At 40.1% G+C, this 25,781-nt stretch overlaps 1 protein-coding gene across 1 annotated transcript in view; it reads left to right on the plus strand.

The window, feature by feature from the left end:
• Positions 1–24,446, plus strand: part of PPARA (peroxisome proliferator activated receptor alpha) — a 77,822-nt gene extending 53,376 nt beyond the window's left edge. Inside the window, exons 3-7 of the mRNA XM_008048810.2 lie at positions 9,012–9,172; positions 11,778–11,916; positions 12,686–12,888; positions 21,425–21,872; positions 23,953–24,446. Coding sequence (XP_008047001.1) covers positions 9,012–9,172; positions 11,778–11,916; positions 12,686–12,888; positions 21,425–21,872; positions 23,953–24,200 — 1,199 coding nt within the window. The 3' untranslated portion in view covers positions 24,201–24,446. The remainder of the gene's footprint in view (positions 1–9,011; positions 9,173–11,777; positions 11,917–12,685; positions 12,889–21,424; positions 21,873–23,952) is intronic.
• Positions 24,447–25,781: the final 1,335 nt, after the last annotated feature.

Genomic DNA, 25,781 nt, shown 5'->3' on the forward strand with positions numbered 1-25,781 from the left:
AGATTCAAAATCACGATCCTCTATCCAATTAATTCAAGGTTCCTTTTCTAAGACAAATGTCTTTTAGGTCATTGTCAAAAACTGTAACCTAAAATATATTCCTAACTCATCTGAAAGTTATGACACAGGTAAGGCTTGAAAAGTTTATGCCAACTAGCCTCAGGGTCTAGCAAACCATTGAAGCATGATGTTAGCTACAGTTTTTCTTAGGTTCCCTTTATTAAGTTGAAAAAGTTCTTTCCTATTTCTAGTTTGCTGTGTGCTTTTATCAAGAATTGATGTTGGATTTGGTAAGATACTTTTTCTGTAGCTAGTAAGATGATCAAATGGTTCTTTTTTATTTGTTAATATGGCGAATAACATCGTTTGAGTCTCAAAGGTTAAGCCAATCTTGCATTCCTAGGATAGATCCTTCTTGATCATATTGCATTACCCTCTTTTTTGGAAGGGAGGGGTTAGAGTCTCACTCTGTCACCCAGACTGGAGTGCAGTGGCATAATCAAGGTTCAGCACAGCCTTAACCTCCTGGACTCAGACAATCTTTCTGCCTCAGCCTCCCAAATAGTGGGACTATAGACACATGCCACCATGTCTGGCTAATTGTTTTATTTTCTGCAGAAACAAAGTCTCACTATGCTACCTAGACTGGTCTTGAGCTCTTGGACTCAAGTAACTCCTCCTACCTCGGTTTCCCAAAGTGCTGGGATTATAGGCATGAGCCACCACGCCCAGCCTATCCGGTTATATTATTGGACTTCACTTGCTAAAATTTTGTTAAGAATTTTTGCACCCATGTTCCTGAGGGAAATTGATTGTAGTTTCCTTTTCTTGTAATATCTTTGTCTGGTTTTGGCATCAGATAAGTTTTTTGCCCTGTAGAATGAGCTAGGAACTACCAGTTGAGCAGCCCTAATTCAAAATGCTTGGGACTAGAATTGTTTTGGATTTCAGATGTTTTCAGGTTTTGTAATATTTCCATATATACAAAGCGATATCTTGGGGATAGGACCCAAATCTAAATACACAAACAAAAAAATTGATTTATATTTTATGTACATCTTATACACATAGCCTGAGGGTAATTTTATATAATATTTTAAATAATTTTGTGCATTTTGTTGCAACCTGTCAGATTAGGTCCGATGTGGAATTTTTCAATTGTAGCATCATGTCAGCATTCAAAAAGTATCAGATTTTAGAGCATTTTGGATTTGGGATTTTTAGATTAGGGATGGTCAACCTATATTTCCTCCCCTTCAGTCTTCTGGAAGTATTTCTGTAGATCTGATATTTGTTCTCCCTTAAATGCTTAATTGAGTTTACAGATGAAGCCATCTGGGTCTGAAGTTTTCTTTATAGAAGGGTCTTTTAACTCCATATTGAATTTTTTAAATAGATATATGGCTATTCAGTTTCTCTCTCTTGAATAGACTTTGGTAATTTATGTCTTTTAAGGAATATTTATTTCATCTAAGTTGTTGAATTTATTGGCATGAAGTTGTTAATTTTTTATTATTCTCCTAATATCTGTAGTATCTATAATGATATCACCTCTTTCATTTCTAACTTATAACTTACATAACTTCTCTCTCTTTTTTTCTGATCAGTCAGGCTAGATGCTTATGAATTTTATTGATTTTCCCAAAGAACTAGACTTTTGTTTTATTTTTTCTATATTGCTTTTTTGTTTTCTATATCATTTAGTTCCTCTGTAATCTTTATTATTTCCTTTCTTCTGCTTATGTTGTATCTAATTTGCTCTCCTTTTCCTAGTTTCTTAAGTTGTCATTGATTTGAGACCTTTCTTCTCTTCTAATATTGGTATTTAGTGCTATAAATTTCCATTTAAGTGCTCCTTTAGTGTTATGTGATAAATTATGGAATGTTGTGTTTTCATTTGCATTCCATGCAAAATATTTTCTAACTTCCTTTTTTATTTCTTCTTGAATCCATGAGTTATTTAAGGTTTATTCTTGACTTTTGAAATATTTGAGAATTTTTAGGTATATTTCTGTTATTAATTTCTAATTTAGTTCCATTGTGGTCAGAGAAAGTACTTTGTTTGACTTGAATCCTTCTGAATTTATTAAGAGCTATATATGCTGCAGAATGTGGTCCGTCTTGGTAAAAAGTGTTCCATGTACACTTAAGGAGGATATGTAGTCTGCAGTTGCTAGGTGAAGTATTCTGTAAATATCAATTAGATCAAGTTGGTTATTAGTATTGTTCAAGTCTTCCATATTCTTACCAATTTTCTATCAACTTGTTACATCAGTTATTGAGAGAGGGGGGTTGAAAGTGTTGGTAAAAAGTGTTCCATGTATACTTAAGGAGGATATGTATTCTGCAGTTGCTAGGTGAAGTATTCTGTAAATATCAATTAGATCAAGTTGGTTATTAGTATTGTTCAAGTCTTCCATATTCTTACCGATTTTCTATCAACTTGTTACCTCAGTTATTGAGAGAGGGGGGTTGAAATTTCAAATTATAATTATAGATTTGTCTGTTTCTCCTTTTAGTTCTACCAGTTTTTATTTAGTATATTTTGAAACTCCATTATTATTATTGAGAAAGCAGGATTTATTGATAGGACAGAAAACCTCCCACAGTGGGAGAGGATCCAGAGGGGTTGCCCCAAAACTCTGTTATTAAGTGCATAAACATTTGGAATTGTTATGTCCTCTTGATGAATTGACCCTTTTATTATTATAAATGACCTCCTCATTCCAGGTAAAATTATTTGTTCTGAATACTACTTTGATATTAAAGCAGCTACTGCAGCTTTCTTTTGATTAGTGTTAATGCAGCATATCTTTTTTCATTCTTTTTCTTTTATTTGTATCTTTATATTATGGTTTGATTAGACATATTATCTTGTAGTTTGTTGTTTTTTGCTGCGTCTATATTTTGTTCCCTTTTTGCTCTTTTTATGCCTTCTCTTGGATTGAGTAGTTTTTAATATTTCATTGTAGCTCCTTTGTTGACTTATTATCTATAACTCCTTCTTGTGTTATTTTAGTGGTTGCTTTAGGGTTTGTAGTATATGTCTTCAACTATTCCAGTCTATCTTCAAGTGATATTATGCTATTTTATAATTATAAAAGCCTTATAACAGTATACTTCAGTTTTCCCGATGCATTTTGATTTTGTTTCTTATAATTTTATTTCTACCCATGTGATAAATATCACAACATATTGCTGTTTAAATAGCCAGTTATCTTTTAAAAACACTTAAATTCTCACTGGGGCATCTATCATCAATGAAGGAAAATCACTGGGACACAAGAAAATAATTTTTGACATTTACCTACACAGTTGCCTTTTCCAGTGCTCTTTATTCCTTTGTGTCAATCCATATTTCCATGTATTATCATTTTCCTTCTGCCTAATAGATTTCTTGTGACATGACTTGTAATGTGGGTCTGCTGGTTATGAATTACCAGCTTTTGTATGTCTGAAAAAGTCTTCATATGACCCCCCTATTCTTGAAAATATATAATTCTACCTTGACAAATGTTTTTCTTCAGTACTTTAAAGATGTTAGCCTGTAATCTTCTGGCTTGTGTTATTTCCAAAAAGAAATGTGGTGTCATCCTTATTTTTGTTCCTTTATGTGTTACATAACCTCTTTGTCTAGTTGCTTTTTAAAATTTTGATTTTTAATTAACAGATAATAATTGTATTGTATGGGGTATTATGGGGTGATGTTTTCATATATGTTTATATTATGGAATGATTGTATCAAGATAATTAACATATTTGTCACCTTACCTACTTATTATTTTTTGTGTGTGGTAAGGACTTTTAAACTCTACTGCTTTAGCAATTTTGAAATATATAATGTATTATTTTTAACTATGGTCACCATATTATGCCATAGATCACTAAAACTTATTCCTCCTTTCTAGCTAAAACTTTGCAACCTTTGACCAACATCTTCCCATTCCCCCCTGGCCTCCTCAGCCCCTAGTAACCACCTTTCTACTCTCCAGTAAGTTTGACTTTTTTAGATTTCACATATAAGCGAGATTACGTGGTATTTATCTTTCTGTGCCTCGCTTATTTTATTTAGCATGATATTTTCCAGGTTCATCCATGTTGTTGCAAATGAATTTCCTTCTTTGCAAAGGCTTAAAAGAATTCCACTTTGCATATAAACCACATTTTCTTTATCCGTTCATTGGTGGACATTTAGGTTGATTTCATATTCAGGATACTGTGAATAATACTATAGTGAACATAGGAGTACAGATAGCTCTTCAATATACTGATTTTAATTCCTTTGGATATATACTCAAAAGTAGGATTGCTGAATCAGGTGGTAATTCTATTTTTGGTTTTTTGAGGAACCTCCATACCATTTTCCATAATGACTCTTCTAATTTACAATACCATCAACAGTACAAGTGTTCTTTTTTCTCCATATCCTTACCAACCACTTGTTATCTTTCATCTTTTTTATATATCTGGCTGCTTTTAAATTATTTTCCTTATCACTTATTCTAAACAATTTGATGTTTTTTTCTTTTTCATTCCTTCTTTCTTTCTTTCTTTCTTTCTTTTTTTTTTTTTGAGTCAGAGTCTCCCTCCATCACCCAGGCTGGAGTGCAGTAGCACACTCACAACTACCCCAGCGTCAACCTGCTGGGTTCTAGCGATCCTTCCACCTCAGCCTTCCAAGTAGCTGGAATTACAGGCATGCGCTACCAAGCGAGGCTAATTTTTTTTAATTGTAGAGACAAGGTCTCACCATGTTGCCCAGGCTGGCCTCAAACCTGCGGGCTCAGGTAATCCTCTCGCCTCGGCCCCCCAAAGTGCTGGGATTACAGGCTTGAACCACTGCACCCAGCTGATGTTTTTTTCTTTATGCTTCTTTTTGCTTGAAGTTCATTGAGTTCTGGGACTAGCAGATTTATTGTTTTCATCACATTTAGAACAGGTTAAGCCATTATTTCTTCACATTTTTTTCTGTTTTCTCTCTCTACTCCTTTGGAAACTCCAATTATACATACATTAGGCCACTTGAAGTTGTCCTACAGTTCACTAATGCTAAGTTTTATCTTTTTTTTTCATTCTTATATTTCTCTTTGTGTTTCATTTTGAATGGTTTCTATTGATATGTCTTTAGGTTTACTAATTTTTTCTTCTGCAGTGTCCAGTCTGCTCTTAATCCCTTCCAGTGTACTCTCCATATTGGATATTGTAGTCTTCATCACTAGAAGCATGATTTGGTTCTTTGTTCTTTGTTCTTTTTTTTTTTTTTTTTTAAGTAGGAGTCTCACTCTGTCACCCAGGCTGAAATGCAGTGGCGTGCTCACGACTCTGTCACCCAGGCTGAAATGCAGTGGCGTGCTCACGACCACCATGACCTTAACCTGCTGGGCTCAGGTGATCCTTTCACCTCAGTCTTCCAAGTAGCTGGAACCACAGGAGTGCACCACCACACCCAGCTGTTGTTTTTTTTTAATTGTAGAGACAAGGTCTCACTAAGTTGCCCAGGCTGTTCTCAAACCCCTGGACTCAGGCAATCCTCTTGCCTCTGCCTCCCAAAGTGCTGGGATTACAGGCATGAGCCACTGCGCCCAGCTAGTTCTTTTTTCACTCCCATCTCTACCTAACATATCAAGTCTTTCTTTTAGTTTCTTGAATATTTGGAATACAGTCAGAACAACTTTTAAAAGTATCATGGCTATAATTTCTATCTTCTATTATATCATTTTTGAGTCTCTTTCCATTCATTTTTTTTCCTCATCATGGGTCATATTTTTCTAATTCTTAATGTTTTGTAAGTTTTTGTTTTTGTTTTTTTTTAGTTGGAGTCTCACTCTGTTGCCCAGACTGGAGTGCAGTGGCATGCTCCCGGCCACTGCAGCCTCAACCTGCTGGGCTCCAGCAATCCTTCCGCCTCAGCCTTCCAAGTAGCCAAAACTACAGGGGTGCGTGCTACCATGCCTGGCTAATTTTTTTGATTTACTGTAGAGATGAGGTCTCACCAAGTTGCCCAGGAGGGTCTCGAACCCACGGGCTCAGGTAATCCATTCACCTCAGCCTCCCAAAGCACTGGGATTATAGGCTGAACCACCGAGCCCGGCCATTTTGTAAGTTTTCAACATTGGATGTCATATATTGTGAACTTGTTGGGTGATGAATATTTTTGTATTCCTACAAATATTCCTGAGCTTTGTTGGATGAAGTAAAGTTACTTGGAAAATGTTTGATCCTTTAAGATCTTGTTTTTAAGCTTTGTTAGATGAGACTATTGTAGTATTTATTTTAGAGGTAATTTTGCCTCACTGCTGAGACAAAACTGTTTTGAATACTTTACCCGATGCCCCATGACTTCAGAGGTCTTCTATGATGAGAGGTGAGAACAGAACAAATCTAGCTCTGTATGAGTCCTGGGTATTCTTCACTCTAATCATTTCAGGTTATTACTGAAATGTCTTTTTTCTTAGGCTCTCTCTGCTGATAAAGCAAATACATATATGTGTACATACTAACCTGTGTGGTGTGTGTGTATAAATCTATATCTCTATATATTTCTATATGTAACTCTGTCTCTCTCTCTCTCTCTCTCTCCCCCCCCCCCAATTATCTATTTTTTAAATACAAGATCTCACTCTGTTGCCCGAGCTGGAGGGCAGTGGCATGATCAGTGCTCACTGCAGCCTCAAACTCCTGAGCTCAAGCAATCTTCCCACCCCAGCCTCCCAAGTATCTAGGACTATAAGCATGCCAGCATGCCCAGCTAATTTTTAAAACATTTTTTGGAGAAATGGGGGCCCATTATGTTGCCAAGGCTGCCTTGAACTCCTGGTCTTGTGCATTCTCTTGCCTTGGTTTCCCAAAGCACTGGGATTACAGGTGTGAGCCATTGCACCTGGCTTCTGTATTAAGTCAAACATGAGCTCATACTGATATTATCAACTGTCATCTATGACCATATAGATCATTCTAGCCTCCTGCTCCTTCTGTTTATCTGTAATTTCATACTGCAACAGTGATAAGCCTAGTTTTCACCATCCACCATTCATTGAATCAATTGTTCATTTCCAGTATACATGTAGAGTGGTATCAGAATTGTAAACCCATGCCTCTGTAGGAAATAACTATCAACTAGAGCACAGAGCTTATTTGCGGATCCTTTTGCCCTTAGTATTACAGACTTCATTCATTTCCAAAGTGACCTAGGGCAGCACCTCCCCGCCTCCCAGCTCCTTCAGTGAGGCTGTTTGAGACATTTGTAACACGGTTGGATAGTTTGGCCACAGTCTGCATTGGATGCTGGGATCTTCTAACCTCCTAAATTATTTTTGTTTTATATGCACACATTAGGTTCACTCTGACTGATAAAGTTCTGTGGGTTTTGGGGGGTTTTTTGTTTGTTTGTTTATTTTTTGAGTTGTGTTCTCACTCTGTTACCCAGGCTGGAATGCAGTAGAAAAATTATGGTTCACTGCAGCCTCGGACTCCTGGGTTCAAATGATCCTTCCTCCTTAGCCTTCTGAGTATCTGGGACTACAGATGTGTGCCACCATGCCCAGCTAATTTTTATTTTTGTAGATACAAGGTCTCACTGTGTTACCCAGGCTGGCCTCGAACTCTTGGGCTCAAATAATCTTTCTGCCTTGGCCTCCCAAAATGCTGGGATTGCAGGCATGAGTCATTGTGCACAGCATTACATTTTATACAAATAGTTTCACCACCTCAAAACCTCTGTTCTATACCTATTCAGTCCTGATCTTTTTACCATCATAGCTGATCTTTTTATCATCGCTATAGTTTTGCCTTTTCTAGGGTGCCATGTATTTGGAATCATATAGTAAGTAGGCTTTTCAGACTGGCTTCTTCCACCAACAATATGCCTCTAACACTCATCCATGTCTTTCCATGGCTTGAGATCTCATTTGTTTTTACACTGAATAATGTTCCATTGTCTGCATGGATGACAATTTGCTTATCCTCTCACCTACTGAAGGGCATCTTGGTTGCTTCCTACATTTGGCAATTAAGAATAAAGCTTCTTTAAACATCCATGTGTAGGCTTTTGTGTGGCCGTGTTTTCAATTCAGTTGGATAAATACCTAGAAGTGAGATTCCTGTCATACAGTAAGACTGTTTTACTTTGTCAGAGCTGCCAACTGGTCTTCAAAGTGGCTGTCCCATTTATAGCATTCCCACCAGCAATGGATGAGGGTTCCTGTTGTTTTAATCCCCACCGAATTTAGTATTGTCCGTTTGTTGGATATTAGTCATTCTAATAGGTGTGTGATGGTACCTCATTGTTTTAATTCACAATTCCCTACCCATCAGTAATGCGGACTTCTTTTCATGTGCTTACTTGCTATCTGTATAACTAATTTGCTGAAGTGTCCATTCAGCTCTTTTGTTGTTTTAAGACTTCTTTGTACATTTTGGATACAAATCTGTTACCACATGTGTTTTGCAAATATTTTCTCCCAGTCTGTGGCTTTTATTTTCTTAGCGATATCTTTTGTAGAGCAGAAGTTTTTCGTTCTTACAAACTCCAACTTATTTTTCCTCTCACAGATTACACGTTTGGTGTTCCCCACATGGATTTTTATACTTTATTCTGGTGTCTTTTACTGACTTAACAATTGCAGAAGATCTGGAAGGAAGGAGGCAAACAAGATAATAAGTTCAGTGTAGCACTCGTTGAGCGTGGTAGTGGGGGTAGCATGCTTGGGGAAGAGGTAGCTGTGAGAAGGCCCATGGGTGGATCCAGAGTCCAGGGGTCAGCTCAGCAGGAATGAGTGATAGCATGGAATCTTTAGGGTTGCCAGCATGACAGCGGTATGCGGTAGTTGTAGGAGCGAGCACAGGAGGCTGTGACTCAGAGGCAGGTGCCCGACTCAGGATGGGCACCCTGCGGACGAGTTTATGCTTCATCACTCCGTGCCTCATATGCTAAATCACAACCTCATAGGCCCAATTTAGACATACAACAGTGATACCTTGACTGTACAACCATCTTCCTCTTCTTTTCCTAGATACCCTTTCACCAGCTTCGAGTCCCTCCTCGGTTACTTATCCTGTGGTTCCTGGTAGCATGGACGAGTCCCCCAGCGGAGTATTAAACATTGAGTGTAGAATCTGCGGGGACAAAGCCTCGGGCTACCATTATGGAGTTCACGCATGTGAAGGCTGCAAGGTAGAGTGGATGCAGAGGAGGGCAAGTGGCTGTCACCATCGGCCACTGTGGTTGCTTTTATCTTATGTGAAAATGTCTGTCATACTAAAGAAAGCTGCAGAAAGTCCCCAATAAAAAACTCACCTGGCTGTGTGCAGTGGCTCATGCCTGTAATCCCGGCACATTGGGAGGCCAAGGCGAAAGGATTGCCTGAGCCCAGAAGTTCGAGACCAGCCTGGGCAACATGGCAAGACCACATCTCTACAATAAATCAAAAGAATTAGCAGGGCATGGTAGCACGTTCCTATAGTCCCAGCTACTTGGGAGGCTAAGGCAGAAGGATTGCCTGAACCCAAGAGATCAAGGCTGTGGTCGCCGTGGTGATGCCACTGCACTCCAGCCTGGGCAACAGAAAAAAAAGAGAGAAAGAAAGATCCCTTCTTGAATACAAGACAGAGGATGTTTGTCCTCTCATCTCTCGACCCTCACTGAAGACCAGGTAGGGCAGGTGTTCTCATGTTCCCAGTGAGGGATCTGGCTATCAGAGAGACAGCTTGCTCACAGTACCCAGCATCTTCCACTGCTGCATCCTGACCTCTGGCAGTTCCTTCCTGCATGTCGGGGCCTCTCCACCCAAGCTACATGTGCCTTGTGTGTATCCTGATGCTAACTTAGAGAGCTCCTAAACAGAAATGGCCCAGGGCCAGGAGTGCATAAAGTCCGGCCCATCCCCTATTGTCCCGTATGCTGCCACCTGGACCGTTGGCCCTTCAGTGTTTGCCAGCGTGATGAGTGGAAGGAGTTCTTCCTATTCTTTCCCAAAGTTCTCCTGAAGTAGCACATCCTTTTAAGTCTGGCACATTCTGAACATCACATATGTGGAAAAGCTAGTCATTGGAATGTTCATGTAAAATCAGAATCCCCTTTCATGGTGCATTCGGGAAGTGTTTATTAACTTAGAAAATGCCACTGCCTTTCCTGGCATGCTCACAATCTACGATTTTGAAATGCTGACCTTCTGCCCCAAGCCAGGCACAGAGAGAAGAGGACACACAGCCGGGACATCATCGTAACATCCTGACATTTAGAATTCTCTTTTCTCAACCTCCCTCTTATGATCCCATTCATTCCTTAGCCATCCTATTTTACACACCAGGATAAGGATATCAAGTGAAGATTTCAACCTTCCTCTGCCCTTCCCCAAGAAAGTCCTGTCCTTTCTCATGTGGGCTAGTCAAGCCTATCATGTCAGAAATATGGAAGTATGGCTTAAAAGCAAAGGAAAAGAGAGCCCGAAACAAAAATAAACTCCTTCACAAGTTTTCTAGCCACATACCTTTAAAATTTACTTGTAAACTGACCTTTTCCTGAGGGGCATGATTTAATTACTCTTGACTAATTGTTTTTTTTTCCTAAATGGACTAACTAGTAAAGTTATTTCTTACTGGATACAGCTTAAGATGCTTTTATAAAGCAAGGAAATTATTTTAAAATAGCTGGTTTCCTTTTATATTTTTATATTTGATGGACTTAATATACTCTTAACAAAAATTCCAGAAAGTTTTTTTTTGTCACAAATATGGAAATGTCATAATGGGAGAAAGTTTACATTTCTATACATCTTTGCAGAACTAAGCAACTGTTTGGAAAACTATAATTGTGTCTTTCCAAATCAGAATGAGGATATTCTAAAATTACTTTAAATTTTTATTGTGTTTCATTTTAAAATGATTAAATTTAAAATTCTATCAAACTTTTTCGAAGAACCGTTTCTCTAAATTTAGTTCATTAAAAAAGTTTTTTTTGATTGCCTGAGCCCAGGAGTTCGAGACCCGCCTGGGCAGCGAGACCTCATCTCTACAATAAATCAAAAAATCAGCCGGGCATGGTAGCACACGCCTGTAGTTCCGGCTACTTGGAAGGCTGAGGTGGAAGGATCGCCTGAGTCCGGCAGTCTGGGTGACAAGAGTGAGACTCCAACTCAAAAAAAAAAAAAAAAAAAAAAAAAGTTTTTTTTCACAATTTTTATAATCCCTGACTTTATTTCATCATGACATTAACTACTATAGGCTTCTATTTTACAAAAGAGCCCAGGGGCACCAAATGATATGCTATGTGAAAATATAATATAGAATCATAAAATTTCTATTTAAGAAAGAATAAGAATTGCATTCCTTGAAAATATATTTTCCCCTGTACTGGATAAATAATTCTTGTAGGATTAGAGGCCTCTCCTACTAGCTGATGTAGAGTATAACTTATATAACTGATCCTTAATGAAATTTTGGAGGAAAAAAAACCTGAGACTGATTTCTAAATTTGAAGATACAAACCTACCTAGCATTCTTCTGAAAAGTCCAGAGTTTTTTGCAAGAAAATTTCTTGGGGGTCGGGGGGACTGGCAGTAGTGGGAAACTGTCAGGGAATGGGGGCACAACTCAACAGGGTTCCTGCATAATGAACATTTGTATACCTAACCCTGAATGGTACCCCACATCTTCAAAACAAAAAAAATTTTTTAAAAGAAAAAGAGACAATAAGTGAACAACAAAAAAGATGACTCAAGCAAGTATACTGATTTGTTAGTTATTCACATTCTTTAATAAACCATATGTTGATCTCATAGGGTTTCTTTCGGCGAACTCTTCGACTAAAGCTGGTGTATGACAAATGCGACCGTAGCTGCAAGATTCAGAAAAAGAATCGAAATAAGTGCCAGTATTGTCGTTTTCACAAGTGCCTTTCCGTCGGGATGTCACACAACGGTAGGTAAGGTAGTCCTGCACATCTTCCCAGCCTGTTCCTCAGTTTACCTGCCTTGTTTGATTGGAATGGACTATGATTTGAATAAATGTTCTCTAACATTTAACACCTAAAATATTTTGTAATCAGAATAGCCTAAAAAAATAAAAATCTCAAATAGCTGAGATGCAGCAGAGCATTGGACTTATTGCCGGAGACTTCAAGTGGTAAGACTTTGGCATAAAATATAACAACTGACTAGAAATAGCTGAAATGACAGAATGTTCCTCTCCTCCAGGTGACGTATGTGCCATTCCAAACAGTTCACCACATTATGAGTTTCCTAATAGTCAGTCATTCTCTAATTTTAGATTGTGCTAATTACAACATGAAGGTAAATTCACATAAGTAATTCACGAGGGTTGCATCTCTACCTTTTGGAAAAAGAGAAAGATGTTGTATAAACTCATTCTAAAACTCATGTTCATGTCCTTAACCTTAAAGGTCAATTACGTAATGACAGTGCACTCCCAATGAGATAAGTGATGATGTTTCCTTTGATTCTAACCTTTTTAAAAAGTCTAGAATTTATGGAGCTTGAGTTTTATTTTCATCTCTCCATAGTCGCAAGTTGTATTGTAATGAGAAGTGGATTTTTAACTCACCTCTACATTTTCGTTTGTAGTTTAATTCCTGGTGGGAACTTTTCATCTGACCCTTTCACCTCAGTCATCGCCCCGCTGCTCACATCTGCCTGTTTTCTGTTATTCCATGTCTACCCCCAAACCCCAGCAATTCGTTTTGGACGAATGCCAAGATCTGAAAAAGCAAAATTGAAAGCAGAAATTCTTACATGTGAACATGACATAGAGGATTCTGAAACTGCAGATCTCAAATCTCTCGCCAAGAGAATCTACGAGGCCTACTTGAAGAACTTCAATATGAACAAGGTCAAAGCCCGGGTCATCCTCGCAGGAAAGGCCAGCAACAATCCAGTAGGTGTTTTTGCGGCCATTTAGTGGAATCTGAAGTGTTCCATTGGCAACATGTCAACTAGTGAGAAAATGTGTTAAACGTTGAGAAAATGTTATCTATCCCAAAGTGAAACAAAAGACTGTGGAAATGGTTCATTTGGAGACTAAAATACAGCTTAAGACTGGGCAGAATAACTCATGCCTGTAATCCTAGTACTATGGGAGGCCAGGGCAGGAGGATTGCTTGAGGCCATGAGTTCAAGACCAGCTTGAGCAACATATTGAGAACAAGTCTCTACACATTTTTTTTTTAATTAGCTAGGCTTGGTGGCGTGTGCCTATGGTCCCGGCTAATCAGGAGACTGAGACAGAAGGATCACTTGAGCCCAGGTGGTTGAGGCTGTGGTGAGCTATGATCACGTCACTGCACACCAGTCTGGGCGACAGAGTGAGACTCCAACTCAAAATAAAATAAAATGTAGCGTAACAGCAACTCCTATCTTCTTGCTTGGACCCACCTTAAAACTCTTAGCAACTAAGTTATTATAATGGCTATGCAATAAATACAGCAAACAAACAACCCAATAGCTTACCAAGCACTAGGGTTGTTTCTTAAGTGTATTTTTTAAAAATCCCTGTATTGGTCAGGTTCGGTGGCTCAGTCTGTAATCCCAGCACTTTGGGAGGCCGAGGCGAGAGGATTGCCTGAGCCTGCGGGTTCGAGACCCGCCCGGGCAACTTGGTGAGACCTCGTCTCTACAATAAATCAAAAAATGAGCCGGGTGTGGTAGCACACGCCTGTAGTTCCAGCTACTTGGAAGGCTGAGGCGGAAGGATTGCCGGAGCCCAGCAGGTCGAGGCTGCGGTGGCCAGGAGCAGCCACTGCCCTCCAGTCTGGGTGACAGAGTGAGACTCCAACTAAAAAAAAAAAACAAAAAATCCCTGTATTTAGGCCAGAAAACGAAACTGTTCACTTCCCTTTCAAAATGTGTTTCTGCATCCTTCCTCCTAAAACTACTCCCTCCCTCTTGAAGCTCCCCCTCCTCCCCACCATGCCTGCCTTCTTTTTTTTCTGTGAGAAGGCAATGACATCTCATGACTTCGAAAGAGTCGCTTATTTTTTTCAGAGACAGGGTCTCACTATGTTGCCCAGGCTAGTCTGGAACTCAAGGGATCCTCCCACTCCAGCCTTCCTAGTAGCTGGGATTACAGACACCTGGCTGGGGTCATTTGTTTACAGAAACTTTATTGCCCTTTGGATAGTTCTGGACCTTTTCAGAAACAACTAAGATTGTCCCTCATGGCTCCTCCTATACTTCCTCACCCACCTGGCTCAGTATCCTCCTGCCCCCACCCCTATAGTTAAATAAGTCTTTGTCTCCCTTACAGAATGAATCTCAGAGCTATCTTCAAAGAGAGGGATGGCCCTAGGTTAGTGAATGAAGATATTTTGCCTTTTTCCTATGAGCATGGTGAAACAGGTTTAATTTGTGCTAATGAATAGCTCGAAGCAATCCTTATTGGGAATTACAAGCTGGGATTTTTAGTCACAGGAAAATAAAGTATTTCACAAGCTACTTACTTTCATGAACAAACCAAATCTCTCTTTTACTGAGTCTTTTAATTCTTCAGTGAATTCTCCAATTAAATAGGCTGAGGTATTTTAGAAGGGTTCTAGCAAACACCCACGCTAGGAGGCCCCAGAGGCTCATACCTTTTCTGGATCACAGGGGTGAAGCAGTGGTAACCTTTTCACTGTGCATTTCGTCCCTGGGAATGATTAGTACAGCCCAAGGGGTAACTAAAACTTTTGTTCAAGATCTTGTATATCTCTCTTGGATTTTAATCATGTAAAACAAACTTAAAAGTCATCTTTACTCTTAACAAAGCCTTCTTGTCTAATGTGAATTTAATTCCCATAGAGTGCCCTTCTGCATCTCCCCACAGAGACCCACAAAGCTCTTAGAAAGACCCTGTCACTCTCAGCCAGACTTGAGAAAATCAGGAAGACTGAGGACTCATACACAATGACTCTCAGACAGAAATCTGTTTGTACTTTGGTCTTAAGGAAATACATAATAGATTAACAGCCTAGGATCGGGGTTCACAATTCTGTTTTCTATAGAAAAAGATAATTTAGTGCACTGCTAAGAGTCACATGCCCACGCCCCACAAGCCAGAACACAACAGGCACAAATGTTCAAGGCAATCTCCAGCTGTCACGTCACTCCTTGCATTTGATCACACTGTTAGCTCCAAGCCAAAGTCATGTCCCATCCTGTAACCTCATCTGCACATGGGTTGTTGGAGACATGGCCCTCCTCTTCCTCCACCTAGCCTGATCCTTACTTTCAGTATGAGGCACACTCTCTGCTCAATCTGGAAAAAGACCCCACAGGCCGGTGCCTACCATCAGGTCACACTGCCCCAATCTCTTCACAGAAGTCTGGTTTTGCAACTACAGTGTTGTGTTGAAAGGCCTTGTACCCCTTACACAGTATAGAAATCAACCCCGGCCGGGTTTGGTGGCTCAACCTGAAATCCCAGTGCTTTGGGAGGCCGAGGTGAGTGGATTGCCTGAACCCGCGGGTTTGAGACCTGCCCAGGCCAGTTCGCGAGACCTCATTTCTACAATAAATCAAAAATCAGCCGGATGTGGTAGCGTGTGCCTGTAGTTCCGGCTACTCGGAAGGTTGAGGCGGAAGGTTGAGGCGGAAGGATCGCCGGAGCCCAGCAGGTTGAGGCTGCGGTGGTCAGGAGTGTGCCACTGCACTCCAGTCGGGGCGATGGAGTGAGACTCCAACTCAAAAAAACAAAAATAAAAACAAAAACAAACCAAAAAAAGAAACCAACCCCATCTGTCTGTTGGAAATCTGTTTGTGGCAGAGAGGGGCTAAAAACAGTTTAAATTATTCCTTTCTAAAAATCAACCTGCAAGCAAGCTCCAAACCTGCTAGACATGGGATGTGAGAAAACCAAGTAACCACAAGCCACTTTCCTGGAAATGCACGATAGTAGCCAATTCACAACCTTATCCCTGCATCCTCTCTTTGTGAAGTTATCGGTTTACAACCCCTGGGAACAATTTGTTCTTTGAAAATCTGGTTTTGCTAAATAGGGAGACCAAGCATCGGCCCTGACATGCTTACCTTGACCTGTACTCAGTGACCCACACTTAGTCCCCTTTTCATCAAGCTCCAGCCTGGGTGACCTCACAACCCAAGCCACACCCAGCAGAGTCTCAGGAAGGCACACAAAATCCAGGGCCTACTGCTGACGTCCTTTCTGCTTGGGAGTGAGAGGAGGAATCATGAACTGTCTAGGTCAATAAACAGATGCATTCACATGGCCAGCCATAATGAACATGAACTGCATAACCGGGAGGGGCTAGGGCAAGAGTGGGCACCAACTCCCTAGCTATGACCAAAGTTTGGCCCTGAAATGTTCAAAAGGGGGAAGGGAAGGACAGGGGTTGAATAGATTTGCATTTTAAAGTACCCTTCTGGTTTGCTAGAAGTGGGGGTCTGAATTTATCTTTACAGCGGCCAATGCTTTTGCTGTGTGAAGACCAGCTCATGGCCTCAGATCAGATAAAGCAAAGCCCTGTAGCTGACCATGCTATTGCTTTGAGGGAGGGCAGGGTTTGGGTGAAGGGTGGATGGAGAATGTCTGTTTCCATCTAAACACTGGGACTGGGTTGAGCCTCTAAGATTTCAGAACTGTGGGCCAGAAGATGGTCAGGTCCCTTAGTGACTGGGCTAGAGCACCTCTGGGGAACTTGGCCTTTGATTTGAGGGTGACAGGGATGGAAGCAGAGATGAGGGGAAGGAGGAGGACTCTTCCAAAAGAGGTGCTTTTCAACAGCATCTTATAAAGGTAATATGTTGATCTGTCAGGGCTTCAGAAGCAACATAAAAATGAGACTGAGGAACTTTGGTGAAGTCAGCGCCTTTCTTGTGATGTTTGCTTCCCCAGCGACCAGGGGCTCAGCCCCCAATGTGCATGCATGCACACGTACACACATGCACACACCCACACTCACACACTCACTCTCGCTGGGGCTTAGCTGCTTTGGGTTTGAGAAACTCCCCACACATTCTGAAAAATTGGTGAGGGTGTTTAGTTAAAAATCAAGCAAGCAACTTTTAGTACTGAATATTTAGACTTCAGAAATTCAAAGTATAAGATGATAATGAGGTAGTACTGCTACTTTTTTTTTTTTTTTTTTTTTGAGTTGGAGTCTCACTCTATCACCCAGACTAGAGTGCAGTGGCCGCTCCTGGTCACTGCAGCCTCGACCTGCTGGACTCCGGCGATCCTTCCGCCTCAGCCTTACGAGTAACCAGAATTACAGGCATGCGCTACCACATCCGGCTGATTTTTTGATTTACTGTAGAGATGAGGTCTCGCCAAATTGCCCAGGTGGGTCTCGAACCCACGGGCTCAGGCAATCCACTCACCTCAGCCTCCGAAAGCGCAGGACTACAGACTGAGCCACCAAGCCTGCTGGTATGCAAGTTGGGATTAAGCAGATTAAAATGAAGTCAACGAGTCTAATTTTTGACATGCAGTTGAGCATGGACTTTTAAGATTTTAAGACCAGTTTCCAACGAGGAGTTCCAATATTATTCTCAACATTTCAGAATCTTTGAAATAAGGTTGGCCACCTGGGGGCCATGTTGGAACAGAATTACTCCTTTCGATGGATGTTACCTCATACCATGGCATGAAGTGTTGCTTGCTATGTCAGGGTCAAATATTACAAAACCTACTACTTAAGTTGGCTTTAGATTGAAAAAAATGCTTAATATTTTATGCTATTTCTGGAAATGTATAGGAAAACATATCAAGAGCTTATTAAATAATTTCATCCAAAGCAATACTACTAATGATTCACATTTAATTTTTTCCTAAAAGATGATAGCTGTTTAGGTTGCATCAGATTTATAAGGAAAAGAAAAGATGACAGTTACTAACTCAGATGAATTCTCATGAGTACTCTCATTTAACACTGGAACACAGTGAGGTGTGAGCAGGACAACATTGTATCAGTGAGGGGAGCTTTCTGATCTTGGCCTTGGCCCAGAGTGATCTGGGAAAAAATTAGGCAGCTTTCTGCCTCATGTGGTTTAAAATCTTTACAACGTGCTTTATTTATTTAAAATAACTGCCTGTAATATCAGATATATTCACATTCAAACTTGAATATAAAGGCACATTCCAAAGTTAAATATAATCTGCATGGATTTTTTTAAAGTAGTCTTACCAAGAATGCTAATTAATAATGTTTCCAAATTTTTGAGTGTGTTTTGCAACATAATTTCTCTTTAGCTTAATAAACCTCCATTTCTTAATGTTGGCACTCGTTTTTAATTCAGTGGTTTCAAATTTTGCCTGTTAAATGAAGACCGCTCTCTAAAATCCAAGTGATAATTTTATTAAAATGAAATTAAATATTTGTTACTATGTAAGTCCTCATTTATGAGAGCAGATCCCCCATAAACTAGTCCAGGGCAGGCTTCAAGGGCATGTGAGATGTTTTACAATGCCCAGTGCTTAGAAGGGCTCCAGGCTTGGGGGTTAATGCTCTGCTGTTGCTGTCTTGAAATTCACAATCAACTTTTTTTTGTTTTGTTTTGTTTTGTTTTGTTTTGTTTTTGAGTTGGAGTCTCACTCTGTCACCCAGACTGGAGTGCAGTGGCTGCTCCCGGCCACCGCAGCCACGACCTGCTGGGCTCCAGCGATCCTTCCGCCTCAGTTGTTTTGTTTTTGAGTTGGAGTCTCACTCTGTCGCCCAGATAGAGGGCAGTGGCCGCGCCTGGCCACTGCAGCCTCGACCTGCTGGGATCTGGCGATCCTTCCGCCTCAGCCTTCCAAGTAGCTGGAACTACAGGCGTGCGCTACCACGCCCAGCTAATTTTTGATTTATTGTAGAGATGAGGTCTCGCCAAGTTGCCCAGGCGGGCCTCGAACCCGCGGGCTCAGGCAATCCACTCACCTCAGCCTCCCAAAGTGCGGGATTATAGGCACAATCATCTTTTAACAAGGGGCCCCATGTTTGCATTTTGTTCTAGGCCATGAACATTATGTAGAAAGGCCTGTACTTGTCCTATGAGATGCTCTACCAAAAAAGTAAATCATCCTAAGCATATATTCATATGTAACCAAACACCGTGGGAACCACTGCTTACCTTAGCCTCCCTCTTGAAGATTCACAGTGTACATCTGTTATGCTAAAGACTCGGAGAGGTCCCAACTTCATTTAACCTCAATATTTCTCTGATTTCTTCCTTTCTTTCCTTTCTCCCCTTCCCTCTCTTCCCTTCTTTCCCTCCCCTCCCCTCCTCCCTCCCTCTCTTCCTTCCTTCCTTCCCAGTTGCCTGGAGTGCAGTGGCATGATCATGGTTCACTACAACCTCAAACTGCTGGACTCGAGCAATCCTCCGCATCTCAGCCTCCCAAGTAGCTGGGACTACACACGCGCACCACCATGCCTGGCTGATTCTTAAGTCTTTTTGTAGAGACAGGGTCTCGCTGTGTTCCTCATATTGGTCTCAAACTCCTGAGCTCAAGTAATCCTCCCACCTTGGGCTCCCAAAGTGTTGGGATTACAGACATAAGCCACCATGCCCAGCCCTCTAACTTTTCTTTTTTCTTTTTCTTTTTTTGACCACAGAAGTCTTCTTTTTAAAAAATTATTGAATACTTTTATTCCTGCTGAATGAACTTTAGAACAATTCAGTGATTTGAATAAAGTAAAGGTGGCCTAATAGTATACTTTCCGGAATTGAGAGAATACCATCAGTTATCCTTTCAAAATTTTTATCTAGTCCATCCTAAAAAAGGTTAATTTGTTACATTTGAGCCCCAACTTTCTGTGAAGCAGAACTATCTCTAAACTTTCTCCAAACAATTGTAATCTGGCCTGTTTTTAAGATCTTTGGAGAACACTTTAGTCTTCTTTCACCAGACTTGAGATTTTAGAAATTTAGCTTTGAATTTTATATTCAGAACGTTTTCACTCATTCATGAGTAATTTTTAAAATATTCCTTTTCCTCTGATGCAGATTTGTTTTTTTTGTTTTGTTTTGTCCAGCACTCTGTTGCAAGTTCTAGCTCTGTCTGAACATTTCCAAGACAATCTATGTGACTGTGACTGACATGTCCACCTTGCCTCTATATAGGCCATCCCACAGATGTCCTAAAAATGGTTTTGTGCAGTGATTCCTTGCAATGCTCTTGTGAACCCAGAAATAGGGAACACTCCATGCCAGGGGTTCAGGAGCGTTGTCAATGGCGTGTTTTGCCCACTGATGGTATGAATCTTAAAATCTCTAGGATGCCAGCTGGGCACGGTGGCTCATGCTTGTAATCCTCACACTTTGAGAGGCTAAGGCAGGAGGATCACGTGAGGCTAAGAGTTTGAGACCAGCCTGGGCAGCATAGCAAGACCCCATGTCTACAAAAAATAAAAATAAAAAATAAAATTTTTTTTTTAGTTGGCCAGGCATAGTAGCATGTGCCTATAGTCCCAGATGCTCTGCACTGTAGCCAGGGCAACAGAGCAAAACTCATCTCTAAAAGTTAAAAAAAAAAATCTCTGGATACTTCTGTACTCTGTGTTCAAATATTCCAGTGGGTAGGAATTGGAAATAATGTCTTGGCCTACTGCATTGTTGATCTGTATTTGCCTGTGCCATAGACCATGTTATAAATCAGAGAGATCCCTCAGATGCTGTCACTTTCTCCTCAGCAAACAAATGGAAAGTTCCAACAGTGGTATCCGTGCCCATTCTCCTCAGTCCCCCCAAGACATAATATAATCCCTTCTGAGTATACTGGTTTCAAACAATATGACCAGCCATCTCTTGAACCACTTGATCTTCAGAAACTGGCAGGACAAGTGGGTTTAGATGCCAATGATATGGCAGCATGTAGGGAGCCACTGGGAGGATTCTGCTTGTTCCAGAATGTGGAGCACTAAGTGAAGGCTTCAGTCTTATGCACAGAGAGAACAAGGGAACTCTGAGGCTTTCCCACTTTATCCCTGAAGAGTTTAGCAATGTTTGTATGCTCATTTCTACACAAATGTCAACTTTTTGAGTTGTATAAAGTTACATGCCAAGTGTATTCATTCAACAGTCTGTGTTAAATAATAATGATGCCTACTTCTAAAGTTCATATGTTGATAAAATTAAGAATTACTGTAATGAAGACTCTTGCAGTAGTACTTAGTAGTTTAGAGACTATTATAAAATATTAAATGTGCTTTGCTAATATTGTTAGATTTAGTTTCTTAGCAATAAATCTCTACTCAATGTCACGTGATGATAATTATTATCTTCTGATTTATACTGTTAGTTCTCTATTAATGTCTTATTTTTCCCAACTAATTTTAAAGTTGACTAAGAATGAGGACTGTGTTCTATGTGTATTTTGAATTCTGCATAGCACCAAGCTTAGTGATTTGGACACAGTAGCTACTCATTAATTTATTGATGATTAGGAGGATAGCTCATCACAAATCACCTGACTTACTTCAGTTCCTTCTTTGTAGCCTTTTGTCATACATGATATGGAGACATTGTGTATGGCCGAAAAGACGCTGGTGGCCAAGTTGGTAGCCAACGGCATTCAGAACAAGGAAGCAGAGGTCCGCATCTTTCACTGCTGCCAGTGCACATCAGTGGAGACTGTCACGGAGCTCACAGAATTCGCCAAGGCCATCCCAGGCTTTGCAAACTTGGACTTGAACGATCAAGTGACTTTGCTAAAATATGGAGTGTATGAGGCCATATTTGCAATGCTGTCCTCTGTGATGAACAAAGACGGGATGCTGGTAGCATATGGAAATGGTTTCATAACTCGTGAATTCCTAAAAAGCCTCAGAAAACCATTCTGTGATATCATGGAACCCAAGTTTGATTTCGCCATGAAGTTCAATGCGCTGGAACTGGATGATAGTGATATTTCCCTCTTTGTGGCTGCTATCATTTGCTGTGGAGGTGAGTGGTTGCTTTAATCTGCTGGTGCCATGTAACAGGCTCCAATCTTGAAGAATCTGACAATGGTAAATCTGATACCAGCTTGAGCTGATATTGTGGAGTGGATATTTGCAGGGTGGGAAGACATCTGAGCCCCAGGTTTCCACTGAGTAGAAAGAATCAAGTGCAAATTATATAAATATTGTATGATACTGTAATATATGTTATATATAAATACATATTTGTATATTTTGTCAATATAATTATAATATATAAATATACTCCATTTATATTATATCTAATATAATTTGCTATCAAACGTATAGACATAAATTATGATATATAGTTACAATATAATTATAATTGTAGCAGTAATAGAATTATTATATACTTATATAATTATGTTATCTTATATCCATTAGACGATATTCTATAAAGTACCATATGCAGATGTGCTATATACAGTATAGCTGTTGTCACAATTGATAACATTTGTGCTGTTTCCTAATTAGAAAATATCAGGAGCTAACTGGCAGCAACTGCAGGGTTTGCTTTGCCAGAGGAAACAGATCCCAATGAAGGCAAATCTGGGTCTCTCTGTGGAAGTTGGCTCTGCAGTCCCCAGATTTTTGGCTCTGTGTAGTGTTCATTTAAATAGCCCTGTCTTCGGGTCTAAGAAGGTCATTTTCCTACTGTAAACTCGGCTAACCATACCCAGTCTTGGCAGAGACCCCAGGGTGACTGTCCCCCAAAACTGCCCAGAGCTATACTGCTCCGCCTAACCCCTGTGATTTACTCACTCTCAGAATGGAGGCTAGACTCATCCCTATCAGGTGTGTCCCTGTGACCATTTGGCTGGGCATTAGTCAGATGGAGGAAGTCCTTGCGCTCTGGTTTAAAGTATATAAGACCAAAGCAGTTATACATAATTTGTCCTTTTGCATAGCCAAAATGTAGTGTTGTGGGTAAAAAGCAACTGCAGAATTATTTATAGGTAGCATAATCACAGTTTTGTAAAAGAAATGATCCTATATCAATCCAACAGAGAGAGAGAGAAAAAAAAAACAGTGAAATACACCTTAAACCTGTTATGGTAGAGTTAAATTATGAGGGGAGAATTCTTTCTAGTTTGTAAAAAATGTATCTGTCCCAGCTACACAGAAGTCTGAGAAAAGAGGATCACTTAAGCCCAGGAATTCAAGACCAGCCTGGGCAATATAGCAAGACCCCATCTCCAAAAATAGTAATAATTTTAAAAATAAAAACTTAATACTTATATTTGTTTTCAAAAAAAGATTTAAAAACCCACATTATTAGCAATATTCTTGAAAAATCATAGCAATGAATGGAACTTTAAAGGAAATGCTGCCTATCTAATATAGATCTGGACAGTATTTTCTGGACCAAGGGTCAGGTTTGATGGTCTGAGACTGTTCCAGAAAGTCTAGTGCCAGCTCCCAGAGGGAAATCACCTGGTATGAATGTCAGCACTCCTGCATCAAGTCTCAGACCTGCCCTATCCTCTTCCCCACTCCAGGGTCTCCTCAGTTAGTATCTGTTCCCCACCCCATACCCCTCTTAATTTTTCACCCTTCTTTCTTTTCACTTAACTGATATTAGAAGGTCCCTGTAACAAAGCTATACACCATAACACCGAAGTCTAACATAATCACATACCTTAAATATTGGTGGAAAACTTGAAACCAAATATCCCATTAGGACTCATGAAAAATAATCTCATGTTCCATATCATATAAACCTAGTTGTTGTAATCATCAGAATGCACCATTTCCCCCCCCCCGACAGGTGTTCAGCAGATAAATCCAAAACGAAAAGGCCACACTGTAAGGTGGGTTTAGAGGGGTACGGTGGTATAGTAGTATGAATATTTAGGAATGAAAATTAGCTTTGTCTGTCCCTATTTCACCTCGTGACTTTGGAAAAAAATCCGTCGACCTTTAGTCAAGTTGACAACATCTAAAGGCCGCTCTGCTTATTCTAAGAAAGGTCACATAAAATGGGAATGTTTGGTTCCTCAAACTGATGAATAGTTATCAGGTGATCACCACACTCAAACGTCTCTTTCTTCTTTCGAGAATAGATCGCCCCGGCCTTCTAAACGTAGGACATATTGAAAAAATGCAGGAGGGTATTGTGCATGTGCTCAGACTCCACTTGCAGAGCAACCATCCCGATGATATCTTTCTCTTCCCAAAACTTCTTCAAAAAATGGCGGATCTCCGGCAGCTTGTCACGGAGCATGCACAGCTGGTGCAGGTCATCAAAAAGACGGAGTCTGACGCCGCCCTGCACCCGCTGCTGCAAGAAATCTACAGGGACATGTACTGATTTCTTTTAAATCAACGATAACTTTTCAAGGAGTTTTAAAGTCGACAGCACTACAAAGGAGAAATGGGAGCAGCACGATTTTGCACAAACATCCACCACTTTAACCTTAGAGATTGGAAAGTCTAAGCTCTAGGTAACCGGAATATTATTCCATGTCTTTCTTGGTTTCGACCAGTACTTCTAAGCGCCTAAGTAGTACTCAAATGCTGGTGACAGGCGGCTAATATCAAGACTTGGAAAATTAAGGAGAATGATGTTCAGCGATCTGATTTTAACTCACTCAACTTTAATTAATGCACATTTCTTTATATCACATTTACCGTTTAATTAACTGGTAACCTCAAATTACGTTGCCAGCCTTCCCTTTTTACCCCTTCTTGACGGTTGTTCTCCTTTATAATTTTGAAAACTAATCAGCACTTTTAAACAACTTTTATAATCTTATAAACCTAGATGTATCCAAAGGTTAGGTATTTAAAAAGCAGCAAAATATTTATTTGGAGGACTTCACTTCTATTTCCTAAATCTGCTGCTTTTTAAACATAGGATTGAGAATTTTAAAAAACTATTTGATAAGCTATCAAAATGCAGCTGTTTTGTTCCATTCACTGTTTTCATGGTTGTAACTAATATATAGAAAAGCCTATTTCCAGATTTTTGTAGAAGAGCTCAGAAAACGTCGTCTCAAGACCTCTCTGGACTGTTGTAAGCTAGCATCTGTGGTAAGCAGGAACAAGACAAACTCCGAAAGCGTGTCAGCTTTCTGTTCTTTCACCTCTGTTCCTATCAAATCTGAACCAATTCAGCAGGCCTGTTTGTGGGCATGATCGTATTTTTAGGGACAGACTGACAAATGACTTGTAAATGTTCCTCCAGGCCCCATTTGGCAGCTCCTTTGTCTTTTCCCATGTTGCTTTTTTAAATATGACACTTTGTTTTTTTAACTCTTTGTGGTAGTAGATGATCCCCGGAGTGGAGATGAGGTCTATGTGACTTTATAATGTGGGCTAACCAGGGAGGCCAGTCACCCTGGAGAACAAGAGAGGGGGTACCATGTCCTTCAAATGGCGATTTTACTTAGTCTCAGATTTCATATCAGTTGGTTATTTTTTATGATGATTTAGGTGGTTTTATCTCTTTTTCCCACTATGTATGAAGGCAGTTTTCCCAAAATCTAAAACGTTTGTTTTGGCCTTAAAAATCAACTTCTCAACCTCAGTCCAGCTAGGAAAGCAATGTTGATTATGGCAGTTTGTTGACAATATATGGGCCTGGAAATATGTTCTATTTCTGTTCACTTGATAGATCAATTGTTCTGTTGAGAATTTTCAGCACTTCCCCCAGTCAGAACTGGACTGGACCTGCCAGGACCGCTGCCTCCATGGGAGCTGCTGGACACCTGGTCGTATCCTCAATGCCCCTTGCTCCCTCTATCTTTAGAAAATGTGGCTCTTCTGAGGTCATTATTATGTGAAGAATGATTAGGATTGACACTGATTTTGTTCTCAAGATCAGAATTATGAATATGAGACAAAAGGAAAGACAAAAAAGCATAAATTAGAATTAGGACATTTATTTTTT

Source organism: Carlito syrichta, unplaced genomic scaffold (assembly GCF_000164805.1).
Source record: "Carlito syrichta isolate Samal-C Ts95f unplaced genomic scaffold, Tarsius_syrichta-2.0.1 Scaffold126791, whole genome shotgun sequence".
NCBI lineage: Eukaryota > Metazoa > Chordata > Mammalia > Primates > Tarsiidae > Carlito > Carlito syrichta.